The sequence below is a fragment of the Camelina sativa genome, chromosome 7 (genome assembly GCF_000633955.1).
Source record: "Camelina sativa cultivar DH55 chromosome 7, Cs, whole genome shotgun sequence".
Taxonomy (NCBI): Eukaryota; Viridiplantae; Streptophyta; class Magnoliopsida; order Brassicales; family Brassicaceae; genus Camelina; species Camelina sativa.
The window spans coordinates 13,896,876-13,913,855 of NC_025691.1; the positions used below are offsets into that span (position 1 = coordinate 13,896,876).

Sequence of the window (16,980 nt, forward strand, 5' to 3'; positions counted from 1 at the left end):
CATAAACGGCTGACTTATGAAATATTTATCAATTAGAATTATTATAACTCAAAATTAAAATATAGAATGAAAAAATGAATATTACAATTATTATAAGCAATAAAAAGTAATAATTATAGACAAAGATTGATTTTTACACAATCTGATCAAAATGTGTAAAACATTCAAAACATGACATTTAGAGGTTAGGGTTAGGGTTAAGGTTAGGGTTTGAGGTTTAGGGTTCATATTTCCAACATTATGAGTTTTAATATAACAGTTTGGTTTTAGTTATATTGTGTTTGGTTTAAGGTGGTAATTTGGATATACTAATATGATAACCATTTGAAAATTTAAAAAATTTTGAAATTACTTTTCGGTTATTTCCGGTTATGTGTCGGTTAGATGAATATATAACATAAATAATCCAAATTAGATCGATTAAATTAATATAACCGATAGCAAGCCGAATATAACCGTAATTAACCGAAAATAATAGAAAAAATAGTCATTCTAATTTGAGGGTTGGCTGAGTTATGGTAAAGTTATGGTTGAGTTATCGTTTAGGGTCTTCTCAATAATATAAAAACATATTTTTTTTTCTTTCCTGGATCTTTTGTTCTGTCAGATTCCTAATAAGTATTAAAACGTCTCTCGATGTCACAAAAATTGTTGTTAGGGAAGCGCGAAAAATCACTAATTCTATGTCTGCTCAAATCCACACGCATAATAAATTCATAAAGTGAGCTTTTTATCACAAGATATTATTGCAAATAATTAAATAATTATTATTCGAATTTAGAATTTTATTTTTCTAAAAGTATTTCTCCAAGAATTGGATATTAAAATTATTATAACTCAAAATTTAAATTTTTGAATGGAAATATGTCTATTATTTCCGATTCGGTTCGGTTTGGTCGGTTTAGGGTCTTCTCAATAATATGAAAACATATTCTTCTTTCTTTCCTGGGTCTTTTATTCTGTCAGATTCCTAATAAGTATTAAAACGTCTCTCGATGTCACAAAAAGTATTGTTAGGGAAGCGCGAAAAATCACTAATTATGTGTCTGCTCAAATCCACACGCATAATAAATTCATAAAGTGAGTTTTTTATCACAATATATTATTGCAAATAATTAAATAATTATTATTCAAATTTAGAATTTTATTTTTCTAAAAGAATTTCTCCAATAAGTGAATAATAAAATTATTATAACTCAAAATTTAAATTTAGAATGGAAATATGTCTATTATTAGGTTAACTAATGGTTTCCCACCAAAATCTCGCTTTACGGCTGAATTATAATCATTACGGGAAAACGAAAGGTCATGTGACGGCTGAGTCATAGTGAGTTATGACTGAGTTATCACAAGAAACAATCTGAAAGTAAATGGATGATATATATAAATTTACGGCTGTGTTATAATATTTACCGGAAAACGAAAGGTCATGTGACGGTTGAGTTATAGTGAGTTATGGCTGAGTTATCACAAGAAACAATTTGAAAGTAAATGAATGATATATATGACTTGACGGCTGAGTTATAATATTTACAGGAAAACAAACGGTCTCGTCGATTCATGTTACGACTGAGTTATAGTGTTTTATGGCTGAGTTATCACAAGAAACAATATGAAAGTAAATGGCTGATATATATGACTTTACGGCTGAGTTATAATATTTACGGGAAAACGAAAGGTATCTTCGATTCATGTGACGGCTGAGTTATAGTGATTTATAAATCCTTAATGGCTGATATATCGGAGTCGTCGAAAAAATCAAATCGGGTTGAAAATTCATCGTCTTCTTCTTCGTCAGATGCTACTTCGACAGCTTCTTCTTCTTCTTGGTTTTCTTTGTCAACGATCTTACCATAATCAAAACAAGTGCCTTCAAATCCCCCACCGTACACTTCGTATGTAGATTCTAATTTCGATTCACTGCTTGGCCGAATCAGACTTCCTCTAGCTCCACTAGTTTCTGTAGACTCTTTCGCCGAAAACTCTACACAGAGACGTAGCTGATCGTGTTTCCATAGCCCCAAAAAACATTGCAACTGTCGATCATTGGAGACAAAAACTGGTGGAGTATCATGCGCCATTAGTTTCAGTGCCTTGTTCGAGAACATGTAGCTCAACTTTAGCTCATGGCTAAACGCGATCAATCCGTAGTCTTCAAGAACAAGTTCCACAAGCTTGTCGTGTGTTATGCCACCATCGATCTGCATAACTATACACCCCCTATCGTTGGTGTTAAATACATATCTCTGTTTCTTTACCCAATTACCGAAAACAATTAGTATCGGAACTGGATCCATGAAAGAAAATGAAGAACAAGGTGAAGAAGAAGTAGAAAGAACTAGGTGAAGAAGAAAAGTGAAGAAGAAGTATAAGAACAAGGTGAAGAAGAAGGTAAATAGTTCACTTATTTACCAGTTAAAGAACAAGAGTCGAACGACATTTCCTATTTCCGGAGGAAAAAAAAAGATGACATGGATGATGCGTCCGACGTGGCAAGTCAGCCATCAAACAATTAATAACTCAGTCTATATAAAACTCAGCCATCAAACAAATTATAACTCAGTCACAACATGAAAAACATTACAGTAATTAAAAAGCAAAAAAATTGCTGCCAAATTCAGCCGCTTCATCAACTGAAAATATGTAACTCAGCCGTATCGTTTAATAAGTCAGCCGTAACTGAATAACATTCTAGTAATTAATCTTTTGCTACTAAGTCAGCCGTCGAATGGCTGAGTTGTACGATAAGTCAGCCTATCACGGCTGAGTTGTACGATAAGTCAGCCTATCACGGCTGAGTTGTACGATAACTCATCCAGTCGGAAAATGGTAACTCAGCCGTGTCGTAATGATAACTCAGCCGTGTCGTAGTGATAACTCAGCCAAAATTTTAACAACTCAACCATCGGGTGAAAACTCAGCCGTAAGGACGGCTGAGTTACGCTCTAACTCAGCCAGATTTTGATAAGGCAGCCGTAACGCTTGGCTGAGTTATGCTCTAACTCAGCCAGATTTTGATAAGTCAGCCAGATTTTGATAAGTCAGCCGTAACGCTTGGCTGAGTTATGCTCTAACTCAGCCGTCCACTCTTACTCAAATGTTTTTTTTTCCATAACTCAGCCGGAATATACCTATAATTCAGCTGCAACATACCTTTGTAACGCGTTATAACTGAGTTATTACTACACGTCAGCGTTTTTGACGTGGCGTCTAACGTAGCAATGACATTTTTGTAATTACGTTTTTTTCAGTAACATAAAACAAGAGCACGCTGGGTATTTTGAAAATATCCGAAATATTCTAATAATAAAATCTTTGTTCGTAGATTCTGGTAATATTATCTAATTTGGATAACAGTTGAGTAAATCACCCATAGTAAAAAGATTTAGAGGAAAATGCTTGCAAATACTAGTAACACGTGAGATTTTCTGGGTGGAAGCAGAGACTTTCATGTCGCATACAAAGATTTATAGCATCCAAGAAATATATATTTGTATTTTAAGTGTTAACTGGTGCATATCAGAGTAATTTTACTCAGATGATCATATAGCAATAATATACTTGTATAAGTTGAGATGTGACCACCTCTAGTAAATAGCCTAACAATAGTATCTCACCCACTAAACATACCGTGTCTCTCAAACCAGAGAGTAGCATCTCAATTATATGTTCTAAGATTTCAGGAACATCCATATCTTCATCCTCTTGGTCATCTGAACTTTCTGGTTGTGAGACGACAACGACAGCATAATCAGGGGGCGCCACCGTTTGGGTCGAAATATTCACAGAAAGGGAGCCGGTTTGACTCTGCATAAAAATTCAAGAAACAAGTTTCAGATGACTAACTTGAGAATGAGATTATGTCAATTATGGGCATAACCAGAAATTCTACAATATTAAAACACATGACGTACTATTTACACTAAATTATACATACTAAAAGGTATTTAACTATTTACCACATAGCGCCAGGAAGGTGAGCGATGAGGAAGACAAACAAGCCCTATCCTCTGAGTTAACTTGATCAAATACTTGCGAAGCAGAGGACTTCTAGTTGCTGCATTTGATTTGCTTAGCACATTCACATCATTTAAAACATTAGGAAGGGCTTCAAGCAACACTTCTCAGCTAGCAGTCTGCCAATGTTAGTAAGACATATAAACCCAGATGCAAGATACGAAAACTTAAGTAATCAAAACCAGCAATAACTCCAGGTTACAGAAAAATAAAATAAAAACCTTAAAAATGGCTGCCAGAGCCTCCATCACACCAAGCAAGCAAAAGTTGTTCACAAGATTATCTTCCTCAAAAGATAAAACTTCATGTGTCCACTCAAAAAAACTGAAACAGAAACGCCACAGTGCAACAAAGATAAGTTTGTTCATCTGAGTATTCCGAACAATTTTGTTGATGAAGTCAAGTGTTCAAACCAGAACAAACACATAAACAAAACTCAAAACTTTAGCACTTATGAGTGACAGAATCAGACCTTTTAAATGCCTTTCCCATATCCGGACGCGTAAAAGGCTTAGAGAGGAGCAATCCCGAAATCCTGCACATAGGGCCAGCAGTGCGCAGATAGTCCTTACAGAAACCCAAAATCTTCAATACCAGAGGAGCAAGATCGTCCCCACAGAAGCTCTTATAATTTGCAATGCTTGTATCAGCAGAAGAAAAATCAAACGGGACCAACACAAGGATGGAAAGCCACAAGAGAGTAACACATTGAGCCTCCATTTCACCAGTGCTTTCTTGCCTCAAGGATGAAACAGAAGTCATGGTATGGCATTTCTCCAGAAGCGACACAGCGAGTTCTAAATCGGATACATGATGCGGAAAGAACTTGATAACAGCTTTGTACCCACAGACAGTAACTAAAGTATAGATAATGGTGCAAATGGGTTTGATAATATCGACAACTTCATCAGGTTTCGCTTCTAATTCAAGTGTTTTAGAGCGAATGATTAACATGAGTGGTGAAACTGTGGCCTCTAAGTAAGGTTCCACTAGTTGACCTTGCTCCTGGTATTTATCCATCTACAAGACAAGTAGACTTTTTTTTTTTTTTTTTGAACAAAATACAAGACATGTAGACAACAAAACAAACTACGTCGGGAAAAGGAATCATCACACAAGAAGAAGAAGAAGTAGCTAAAAAGAGTAAGAGAAGCGTACGTAAGATTGAGCGGATTTTGTGAACAGAAGAAGGATCAACGACACGGCCATTTGCGACAATGTCATCGACAAGTGATTTAACAATCTCCCATTCTCGCAAAAAGTATCTAAGTAGAAATCTTTCCCTGGAATCATGAATGTCCTCTCCTCCATTCACAGCCACCACAGTTTCCTCTTCGATGGTTGCTGCCATTACTCTCACCGTAATGCTGGGATAGAGAAAGGATGGAAAAAAAAAAAAAAGATAGAGATCGTCGAGTGGTGAGGAGGCTAAATGAGAAGATGAGATGAAGAAGACTTTGCCCTGCGAAAAGACTAACTTCGTTTTTGAAACATCAATCTGACCCCAACCTGCTCCCTTGAGGCTTCAATCACAGCATAATTGAAGAAATCAAACCCAACCTCCAAACTGAAACTGAATCATCATCGGAGTTCTTTATAGGAGAGATCCACTTGAATACACTTTCCCTTTCGAAATGCCTTAGTGATGCAGAACCACACGTGGGAGGTGGCACGTGCGAGGGCATCCAAATAAGTCGGTTCATCTCGAGCAGACACGTGGAGGGTGTGGATTAAGCGGCTAAGAAGTCCGTTAAGGAAACACTTAAATCATGTGATTGTTCTCATTTCTCATCTATGGAATCATTTTCAGAAATCTTCTAAAAAAACTCTAAAAATATTTATGTTGGGCTTCTCTCATCTTGAAAGCTGGCTTATTGTTGATTTGGTGTTTCATGAATACTAAATCGATTATTCAGTGATTTGTTTGTGTTCTTGTGCGATTGTGGTTCTTATTGTATCAAAGGTATCAGAGAAAAGACGATTCTCGGATCAAAGATGATGGAAATGAGATCGCAAGCAGGAGAAGCGACGAAGAAGGAAATGGAGGAACCAGATCTAGGAGGGAGTTCATTGGAGGGAAGGATGACGCGGTTGGAAGCTATGGTTGATGAGCAACACCAAGAGACTCTGCAACATTTCTCAGATCTGTATGAGTTGTTGAGGCGAGCAACTAATCAACCGTCGGTGGATGCTGCTACTAAGGGGAAATCGGTGCAGATCTCACCAGATTCTTCGCCGAAAGAGAAACCGGAGGGTTTGACATTTTCTCCAACAGCACGGGTTCGATCGGGATTAAGGGATGTGAGGAGAGACGATCGACCTGACTTGGTAAGACCAGAAGCTCAATACTATTATGGTGGTGTTACTAGGTTGGGAAAAATAGATTTTCCTCGATTTGATGGTTCTAAAATCAAAGAATGGTTGTTTAAAGCGGAAGAGTTTTTTGGTGTGGACTTTACGCCTAATGAAATGAAAGTGAAGACAGCGGCGATCCATTTTGATGGCCATGCTGCGTCTTGGCACCACTCCTTTATTCAGTCCGGAGTGAGGTTGGAGGTTTTATATGATTGGAAGGGTTATGTCGAGTTGTTAAAAGAACGATTTGAGGATGTTTGTGATGATCCCATGGCTAAGCTTAAACAGCTGCAAGAAACAGATGAGATTGTGGATTATCACCAGAAGTTCACATTGATTAAGATCCGACTTAATCTTTCTGAGGAGTATTTGGTGAGTGTTTATTTGGCAGGGCTGCGGTTAGACACTCAGATGCATGTTAGGATGTTTCAACCTCAATCGGTGAGGCATTGTTTTCTACTAGGCAGGTTGTATGAGAAGGCATACCCCAAAAAGTTTCTCAATACGACCTGGTCTCCTAGGCCAAGCAATGTTATGAAGGGAAGTGGAGAGGTGGAAACAAAAACAGAGCAGCAGAGTGTAAAGAATTCTGTGAAGGCTCCAGGAAATCCAGCTAAGAAGTTGTCGCAACAGGAAATGGGTGAAAGGAGAGCTAAAGGATTATGCTATTTTTGCGATGAAAAATACACTCCAGAGCACTATTTAGTTCACAAGAAGACTTAGTTGTTTCGAATGGATGTGGAGGAGGAGTTCGAGGACGCAGTGGAAGAATTGGTGGAGGAAGATGAGTCAAAAATGCCTTGGATTATGAGACAATGCGAGTTCAGGGAACTTATGACAAGAAGATCCTCTTCATGTTGGTGGATTCAGGGTCTACTCACAACTTTGTGGATTCAAAAATGGCTGCCAAGTTAGGGTGTGAGATCGAATCGGCAGGACTCACTCGTGTCTCTGTAGCAGATGGTAGGAAGTTATGAGTCGAAGGGAAAGTGAGGAATTTCAAGTGGAAGTTACACACTACTCAATTCCAGTCAGATGTGTTACTCATTCCCCTACAAGGAGTAGATATGGTGTTGGGAATTCAGTGGTTAGAAACCTTGGGAGTGATCAATTGGGACTTTTTAAACTTAGAGATGAGGGTCAAGTATAATAAACAGTGTGTGTTGCTAAACGACATTAAACAGGGTTCTGTTCGTGACATTAAGGCACATATATTGCAAAAGTTACAAGAAGAGCAGGCCCAGTTTGCAATGGTATGTGTGAAAGTGGCTAAGGATGGAGACGAATTGACTTCTTGTACACTTAACACAATGGCTTGCGATGATAGAGAAGAGACAATTATGGGGGATATTGTCAAGGAGTTTCCAGATGTATTTGCAGAACCAACTGAACTGCCCCCGTTCAGAGATAATCATGACCATCAGATTAAGTTACTGGAGGGTTCGAATCCGGTTAACCAGAGACCATATCGTTATGCACTTCATCAGAAAAACGAGATTGATAAGATCGTGGAAGATATGTTAACTGGTGGTACCATTCAAGTCAGCTCTAGCCCCTATGCATCACTGGTGGTCTTGGTTAAAAAGAAGGATGGGACTTGGCGACTATGTGTTGACTATAGAGAGCTTAATGGCATGACGGTGAAGAATAGATTCCCAATTCCTCTCATTGAGGATCTTATGGATGAGCTCGGAGGATCTAAGGTGTACTCTAAGATTGACTTAAGAGCTGGTTATCACCAAGTTAGGATGACCCCATCAGATATTCATAATACTGCATTTAAAACTCATAGCGGGCATTATGAATATTTGGTGATGCCATTTGGTCTCAAAAATGCACCAGCAACCTTCCAAAGCTTGATGAATGCGATTTTCAAGACGTTTCTGAGGAAATTTGTCCTTGTGTTCTTTGATGACATTCTGATTTATAGTTCATCATTGGAAGAACACAAGCAGCATCTCCAGAATGTTTTTGAGGTCATGCATGAGCACAAATTGTTCGCTAAGATGAGCAAATGCGCGTTTGCAGTAACTAGAGTGGAATATCTAGGCCATTTCATTAGTCAGGAAGGCATTGCTACCGATCCTGCGAAGATACATGCAGTGATGGAATGGCCTACACCTAGTTCCTTGAAGCAGTTAAGAGGTTTTTTGGGATTAGCTGGTTATTATCGGAGGTTTATTAAGGGGTTTGGTGTGATTGCAGCTCCATTGCATGCTCTGACAAAGCATGATGCTTTTGAGTGGTCGGATAAGGCACAATGTGCGTTTCAGGAGCTCAAGGCTTCCCTTTGTCAAGCCCCGATATTGGCCTTGCCACTGTTTTATAGGCCATTTGTGGTCGAAACTGATGCTTGTGGCCAAGGGACTGGTGCGGTGTTGATTCAGGATGGCCATCCGTTGGCGTTTATCAGCAGGCAATTGAAAGGGAAACAACTTCATCTATCAATCTATGAGAAGGAGCTTCTGGCGGTCATTTTTGCAGTTAGGAAGTGGCGTCATTACCTCTTGTCAAAGCATTTCATCATTAAGACAGACCAGAGGAGCCTCAAGTACTTATTGGAGCAGAGACTTACACCAATCCAGCAGAAATGGCTTCCAAAATTACTGGAATTTGACTATGAGATCCAATACAGACAAGGCAAGGAGAATGTGGTTGCGGATGCTCTGTCTCGTGTGGAGGGATCAGAAGTGTTACATATGGCATTGTCTACTTTGGAGTGTGACTTAATGCGGGATATCCAAGCCGGTTATGCAACAAATAACGCTATCCAAGACATTATCGCACTACTAAAGCAGAACCCTGACTCTAAGAAGCATTTTTCGTGGAGTCAGAACATCTTAAGGCGTAGAAACAAGATTGTTATTCCAGCTGATCCCACTTTGAAGAACACGATACTCGATTGGCTACACTGTTCTGGGATAGGAGGACATTCTGGTCGTGAAGTGACTTATCAGCGAGTGAAAGGGTTGTTTTATTGGCGAGGCATGGTGAAAGATATACAAATCTTCATTCGCAGTTGCAGTGTTTGTGAGCAGTGTAAAAGTGACAATGCGGCTTCACCAGGTTTGCTTCAACCATTACCTATTCTGGAGGCTAATTCGAGTGATGTGTCAATGGATTTCATTGACGGACTACCTGATTCAGCCGGGAAAACAGTTATCATGGTGGTGGTGGACAGGTTAAGCAAGGCTGCTCATTTTATCGCCTTGTCTCATCCGTATAGTGCACTTTCTGTTGCATATGCCTACTTGGATAATGTTTTCAAGCTCCATGGCTGTCCAACGTCGATTGTGAGTGATCGAGACATTGTGTTCACCAGTGAGTTCTGGAAGGAGTTCTTTACTCTGCAAGGTGTTTCTTTGAAGATGTCGAGTGCCTATCACCCCCAAAGTGATGGTCAGACTAAAGTCGTTAACAAATGCCTTGAGAGTTATTTGCGTTGTATGTGCCATGCTCATCCACATATGTGGTGTAAGTGGCTCGCTTTGGCTGAGTATTGGTACAACACCAATTATCATACTTCTTCTAATATGACACCATTTGAGGCGGTGTATGGGCGAGTACCTCCTATTCATCTTCCGTATCTACCTGGTGAATGTAAAGTGGCTGTGGTAGCTCGTTCGTTACAGGAAAGGGAGCATATGTTGCAGTTTCTGAAGTTTCACCTGCTACGAGCCCAACATCAAATGAAGCAGCTTGCAGATAAGCATCGGAGTGAGAGGACTTTTGAGATTGGAGACTATGTGTATGTCAAACTTCAACCGTATCGTCAGAAGTCGGTGATCATGAGGATGAATCAGAAGCTTTCCCCTAAGTACTTTGGACCCTATAAGGTTCTTGATAAGTGTGGAACAGTTGCTTATAAGCTGGAACTTCCATCATCTTCTCTCATCCACCCGGTGTTTCATGTTTCGCAACTGAAGATTCTTGTGGGTAATGTCTCTACTTCTAATCAATTGCCATCTGTGATGCCTGAAGTGTTTGTTAAGGAACCTGAGATGATCGTGGAGCGCAAGATGGTGAATCGCCAAGGACGAGCAGCTACTAAGGTTTTGGTGAAATGGGTCGATGAACCTTTGGAGGAGGCTACCTGGGAGTTTCTTTATGATCTTCAGAAGAAGTTTCCGGGGTTTGGCGTTTGAAACCTTGAGGTCAAGGTTCTGTTAAGAGGGGGAGTTGTGATGTAGAACCACACGTGGGAGGTGGCACGTGTGAGGGCATCCAAATAATTCGGTTTATCTTGAGCAGACACGTGGAGGGTGTGGATTAAGCGGCTAAGAAAGGCCGTTGGGGAAACACTTAAATCATGTGATTGTTCTCATTTCTCATCTATGGAATCATTTTCAGAAAATCTTGTAAAAAACTCTTAAAATATTTCTGCTGGGTTTCTCTCATCTTGAGAACTAGCTTATTGTTGATTTGGTGTTTCATGAATACTAAATCGATTATTCAGTGATTGTGTCATGGCAAAAAAATATTTTGTTAAATCAAGAATTGTGTCATTCCAAAATATTTTGTTAAATCAAGAATTGGAAACAATTGTAAATTATATTATTTTGTGTCATGGCAAAAAAATGAAAACAGTTCAAAAAGACAAATATATCTAGATTTCAAAAGATATGAATATTCGAATAAACGCAACTTTACAGTGAAGAGTTGCAATTTTACAAAAAAATCATTACAATGAAAAATCGCAGCTTTTTGTAAAACACACAATTCAATTTTTCTACAGATTATTTTTAAAAAACATCCAAAAGGTACGGTTGAAAAAACACAACTTTTGGTGGCATTTATTCGGATTGCTATTATATATATACATTAAATTTTTATATTTAAAACTAACTAAAAGTTGTAAATTAGATTCATCATTCCAAAAATCTTTTGTTAAATCAAGAATTGGAAGAGTTTCTTTACTTTTAAAAGAATGAATGCTAGAGAATAATTTAGAAAGCTGTAAAAACTGTTGATATTAAAATTTTCTATTATTTTGTGTCATGGCAAAAAAATGAAAACAGTTCAAACAAATAGATTTCAAAAGATACGAATATTCGAATAAACACAACTCTACAATGAACAGTTGCAACTTTACAAAAAACCGTTAGAATGAACAATCACAACTCTTTGTAAAAGATATAATTTAAATTTTTTACAGATTTTTTTAAAAAATTATCCAAAAGGTACAATTGAAAAAACACAACTTTTGGTGGCATTTATTCGGATTGGGTTTAAATATATTGAAAGTCAAATCCAAAAACTCACTATGTAATCCATCTAAATCTTGGAAAAACTTCCTATGTATTTTCATTAAACTTTTATATTTAAAATTAACTAAAAGATGTAAATTAGATTCATCATTCCAAAAATCTTCTGTTAAATCAAGAATTAGAGGAATTTCTTGACTTTTAAAAGAATGAATGCTAGAAAATAATTTAGACAAATGTATAAACCGTTGAGATTGAAATTTTAGTTGATTTTATGTTATGGCAAAAAAATGAAAACAGTTCATACAGACAAATATATATAGATTTCAAAAGATACGAATGTTCCAATCAACACAACTTTACAGTGAACAGTTGTAACTTTTTATAAATAGCCGTTTTAATGATACATCACGATTTTTCAGAAAATATCCAAAAGGTACGATTGAAAAAAACACAACTGTTGGTCGCATTTATTCGAATTGTTATTATTATATAGATTACATCATTATATATGGATTTTATGTTAACAAACCACTATATATGTGGTATAAAATATATGATTAATTTGACCCTAATAGTAATTTTATTATTAAATCCGATCAGGTATTAAATTTATGATTTATTATATCCCTAAAAGTGATATTATTAAACTTGATCAGGTATTTTTAGGGATTTAAATTATAAAGATTAATATAAAATACAATGGCAGAAAGCTGTAATTAAGTTGGTATTTTGAGGGTTGTTTGATAAAAAGTGTCTAGAGCTCTGTGTCAGCTTTTTTTTGCAAGTGTGCTTCTCTATTAATATATAGAGGATGAGAAGAACAACTTTGACGGCTACCACATTGTTAGTTCACTCTAAGATAGACCATTTTCCCTCCTACCATTACCAGCTGGGATGGGATAGTTTCAATTTACTTTGTGTATTTCCATTTTGCCTCCACACCATTTGTTTCCATTTCTTAAAAGAACTCGGGCAGACACTTGCAACATTGGTTTTATGATAATCTGTTTACAAAAATAGGCTTCTCTTCTCGAGTTTCCTCAAAAGTTCCATTACATGATTTACATTTCTGAAAGCTGTCACGGCCTTCTCTGCTGCATTTATTCCACATAAACACAATCCACGACAATTTTCTCCGGGTAGGTTTACGTTTAAATGCACAAGTTAAACCCCCACTGGCCACTAGAGACCAGACACTCACACAAGTGACAAAGTAGAGCAAAAAAGGACATCATGTAGAAAATTGAAAGCGGGAGTGACCAAGTAATGCAAGCACATAATTTTTACAATTATCTTGTAAGAACTTACATAATCCAGCTCTTATGTTTTCGCTTTTTCCATCATTAGCACAATCAAATAATGGCCAATCTAATCAAATTTATTGTATCCCTTTATTTCCAATACAAGAACATATATAAAGTTACAAGACAGTTCTTCACTTGATCATATCTATGACCAAATGCGACCTACATTACTATTACAGTCTTTAAATACCAGTTACTGACATTTCAACGGCCATGTTCACACATTTGGCAAACCGTGGTCGACCTTGGATTTACATAAGTGCAATATTCACAAGACCACAGTGTTGAATCTGAGCTGCTGGCTTTAGAAGTGGATCCCTTTGTCTTCCCCCCTAAGCTCTTTGAACTTGAGGTTCGATCATATGCACTATGTGAGCTCACATCCGATAGCCCATTCTCCAGAGCTCGAACTAAGTTCTCAAAGTAGTTTTTGGTGACGCTGTAAATTCCCAGTAATAAAACGTTCGTTATTCAGCTTCTTTCATCACACAGAGCCAACAAAATGAATTAAAACATCCTTATGTGTTCTTTAAACTCTTTTACTCAGAACTACGTTTCGGTTAGCTTGTCAGTCATAACTAAATGTCCTTGAAAAAGTTTCGGAACAGCTACTAAAATTTAGACTGTTCAAGAGCATATAAACATGCCATGACACTTATCATATTAAGCTTATCAGTTTGTTCTGTAGGTTTGGAAAGTACCTTGTTAAACCTGCCAGTTTTGTGCGGAACTCATTAAAATCTTCACAGGGACCTTTGGCTTCTAGGTACGGTTGCAGCTCTTTTTCAGCACATTGATGAAGTCGTTCAAGGCCCGACTCAGCTTCACCTACATGTATGATAAAATAGACAAGAAAAAGAATAGTTAATTTCTTGCATAATTAAGCCTGTTACAAACAAAACTGCTTATACCTATTAACAAATCGAAATTAGCGGGTCAAAGATGGAACTGAACCCTGACCAAATTGTTTAAGATTTGGATTAAGGAGCTTAACTAATTTCTTATGAGTGACACTTGGCTATATAGTCCACATTATCTCACGTAGGGAAAATCCTAAACCATTCCCTATTTTACTATGACTACATGATGTTCAATAAAATCACGAAAAGTTCAATCACGTAAGAATCACTGATGGATTTAACAATCGCTAAATTCTCTTAATTCAACTTGTGTTCAGCTGTTCCCGCTTGGAAAAGACCAATACCAGCAAAAACACTGACAAAGTAACTAACTCAAGGAATCAATACCAAACATTTTGGAAGCATAGTTAATTTCAAATGTTAGAGCTAAATCAAGTTACCTTGTAAGTACTCAAAAAACACTCTTTTTCCATTCTCGTGGTCAGGTATGTAAAAACCATAGGCATATGTCCATTTTAGAACTCGTCTGCATTCGACTATCTATAATTTTGGGGCAAATTAGTGAGCAAAATCCAAAAGTCTCAGAAAGGCCATAAGAGGAACGGATTTTACCTGTAACCATGCTTCAATAATGAACTTTAGTTGTGATTCAGGCTGACACTGTATGTCGCTGAGCTTCTCAATCTGTGAATCCCATTAAAAAAAGCTTTAGCCAAACCCAACAATACCAAACGCAAGAATATTCATCGAAAGTTAGACGTCTCATGCCAAAATATACAAAAGTCAAGTAGGGCATATATGGTATCATTTGTAAAAGATCATCATGATAACTTAAGCAAACATCCTGAACTTTAACTGAATAAAAACTGGAATCACGGATTGGTATGAAAACAAGCACTGATTATTTTGGATATTTCACACTTTTTTTGTCATCAAACAATACTTGGTGATTCTTATTTACATCAGCAAGTGTTGCACTGTAAGCTCACATCATCAGTTTGCATCTTCTCAAGATCCGCCAGCGCCTTTTGCCTAGACTGCAGCAAGTAGTGATAAAAATTGTAAATTGTTTTAGAAATAAACAATGTGCTATTTGTATATACAAAACTTATTTTTCTTTGGGGTCACTATTTAATAAAGAATACATTTTACCAAAACGGAAACATGAAACTTCAAGCAGACGATATGGATAAGACAAATGCCAAGGATTATTATGAACCTTCCTAAGCCTAATTTCATTAATATGCTTAATATGACAGAGACTTTTACGACAGTACTTTGCTCCAATAACAATTTTGACACAATACCTAAGCCCTCAAAAACATAGCCATCAAACGAACACAGCCAACAGATATATAAACGAGCTGGTAGAATTCCCATAACAGGAGAAAAAACAGCTCTTTCTCTAGAAAAATACACCACAAGCACTACACGTACCTCAACGTTTCATAGTCTCTTTGAATTTCCAAATCAGTCAGCTGCACTTCCTTAATTTTTCGAAAGTTCTCAACCAATATATAGATTTTCATATCTTTTGGTACTCTAACTCGAGCAATTAAAAGCGTATAGACTTTAGATTAGTCATTAAACATCTAATTGTTAAAGAGTTCATCTACGTTTCTAGGTACATGAAGAGATTTTATGTTCCATAGGAAGGGATTAGAATTTGGCAGCTGAAAACTCTTTCTTAAAGTTCCTTCTTAAGAGTTAGATAAAACATGTGAAAATTATATGATTTAATATCTACATACCGATTGGTTTGTCGCCCATCTTTCATAGTAGTGGGTATATCTCTCAAGAGAGTTCTTTGCCATCTCTCGGCGTTTTTCAGTCTCATCAAACTGCACAAAAAGATTATGGAAGACATAAATTGTGTTCGAAGATAAACTAAACTTTAGTTATCAGTGAGGAAAAGAAACAATGTCAGAGAACTCATACAATGCCATCTTGCTTTGCTGCTTCATAACGGTTACAAGCATAAAAGCCACCTGTCTTCTCACCATGCTCTGTCCACGCTCCAAGGCAAAGCCTACATTTATACAGTACAACTACCTATCATGATATTTCATTGTGAGTAACAAAGAATCTTACACAACCAGATGATTCAGATGGCGATCAGATTACAAGATACAACTACAAAGAGAAGATACACTAGCAAAACCTAAAATATAAAAAGCCACTTATTTTCTATTTCTTTTCAGAGCTATAAACATAAAAAAATCATTTCAGAGTTGAATTCTAGGAAGAATAGAGAGAATAGAAGCATAACTTATGACATGATGGCATTTTGTAAAATCAACCACTTTATCAACTTACCAGCAGAACTCAAATTTACATGGTGGGGTGCACGTAACATGCATACAACCCTGGTTTTTCTCTATTGGCCGTTTGCATTTTGGACAGGGCTTGGAATTTGCCAAAATCCTGAAAGTCGATATGGAATTTAGCAGCAACAATAGTACAATACATTGTGTGAAGCATGATGCACCCTACTGCTAGGAGATGAAAGATAAGAAACCAAATTGACTTTCTTCTAACAATTAAAAATGCATACGTATCCACCATTTTGGTTTCCTTTGGCTATACAAAGTGGTAGCCATCACTACCAATACAATATAAAGAAGTAAAGAAACCAAATATTTTTTAAAACTCTGAAAACCCTTTTACGTCAACAAANCAACAGCTCTTTCTCTAGAAAAATACACCACAAGCACTACACGTACCTCAACGTTTCATAGTCTCTTTGAATTTCCAAATCAGTCAGCTGCACTTCCTTAATTTTTCGAAAGTTCTCAACCAATATANTTCAGACTCAGCGCTATTCTTTAATATCCACTTAGAAACGGTGTCACAATCAACAGGACGGTGAGCTTCTTCAGCACACTGCAACCCATGATGATCGAGTCACATGGTATGGTTGTGTCAATAATTCTAAACAAAGGAAAGATTAAAAATATTTTGATTCTCACTGATAGAGCAACTTACATTCCAGCAGAAACTGTAACAACAGAGACAGTTCACATCATAATTACCACTCCCAACAACAAAGTTTACAGCGTAGTCACAGCCAGGAGCGGGACACCACTTGGTCTACAGAATAAAAGGTACATAACTAACTTGGTGAGCACATAATATGGACGAACAAAGAACACTAAAATTATGCACTGCTTTTCAGTTGAAGGTTAAGAGAAGAGAAATAAGAATCATGCAAATGTCTAACGTATGATCAAACTGAAA

The 16,980-nt window shown here is 37.1% G+C and overlaps 2 protein-coding genes across 3 annotated transcripts in view; both read right to left on the reverse strand.

Annotated features, from left to right (window-relative positions):
* Positions 3,454-5,622, reverse strand: LOC104701137 (tubulin-folding cofactor D-like). 2 transcript variants are annotated; one of them, XM_019227644.1, is made up of 5 exons: positions 5,176-5,622; positions 4,490-5,037; positions 4,239-4,341; positions 3,960-4,136; positions 3,454-3,807 (listed from the first exon to the last, which is right to left on the reverse strand). In XM_019227644.1, the coding sequence occupies exons 1-4, from the start codon at positions 5,326-5,328 to the stop codon at positions 4,125-4,127; spliced, it is 816 nt and encodes a 271-aa protein (XP_019083189.1). In that variant the 5' UTR covers positions 5,329-5,622; the 3' UTR covers positions 3,454-3,807; positions 3,960-4,124. The 2 variants fall into 2 exon arrangements, with proteins under 2 accessions (XP_019083189.1, XP_010415079.1); XM_010416777.2 differs by having other exon boundaries at positions 3,960-4,341.
* Positions 12,947-16,980, reverse strand: part of LOC104750336 (probable E3 ubiquitin-protein ligase ARI8) — a gene marked incomplete in the record, with an annotated part of 6,107 nt that continues 2,073 nt past the window's right edge. The window contains 11 exon segments of the mRNA XM_019227063.1: positions 12,947-13,322; positions 13,585-13,711; positions 14,184-14,283; positions 14,356-14,427; positions 14,733-14,780; positions 15,495-15,584; positions 15,682-15,772; positions 16,060-16,232; positions 16,330-16,345; positions 16,541-16,626; positions 16,729-16,833. Coding sequence (XP_019082608.1) covers positions 13,088-13,322; positions 13,585-13,711; positions 14,184-14,283; positions 14,356-14,427; positions 14,733-14,780; positions 15,495-15,584; positions 15,682-15,772; positions 16,060-16,232; positions 16,330-16,345; positions 16,541-16,626; positions 16,729-16,833 — 1,143 coding nt within the window.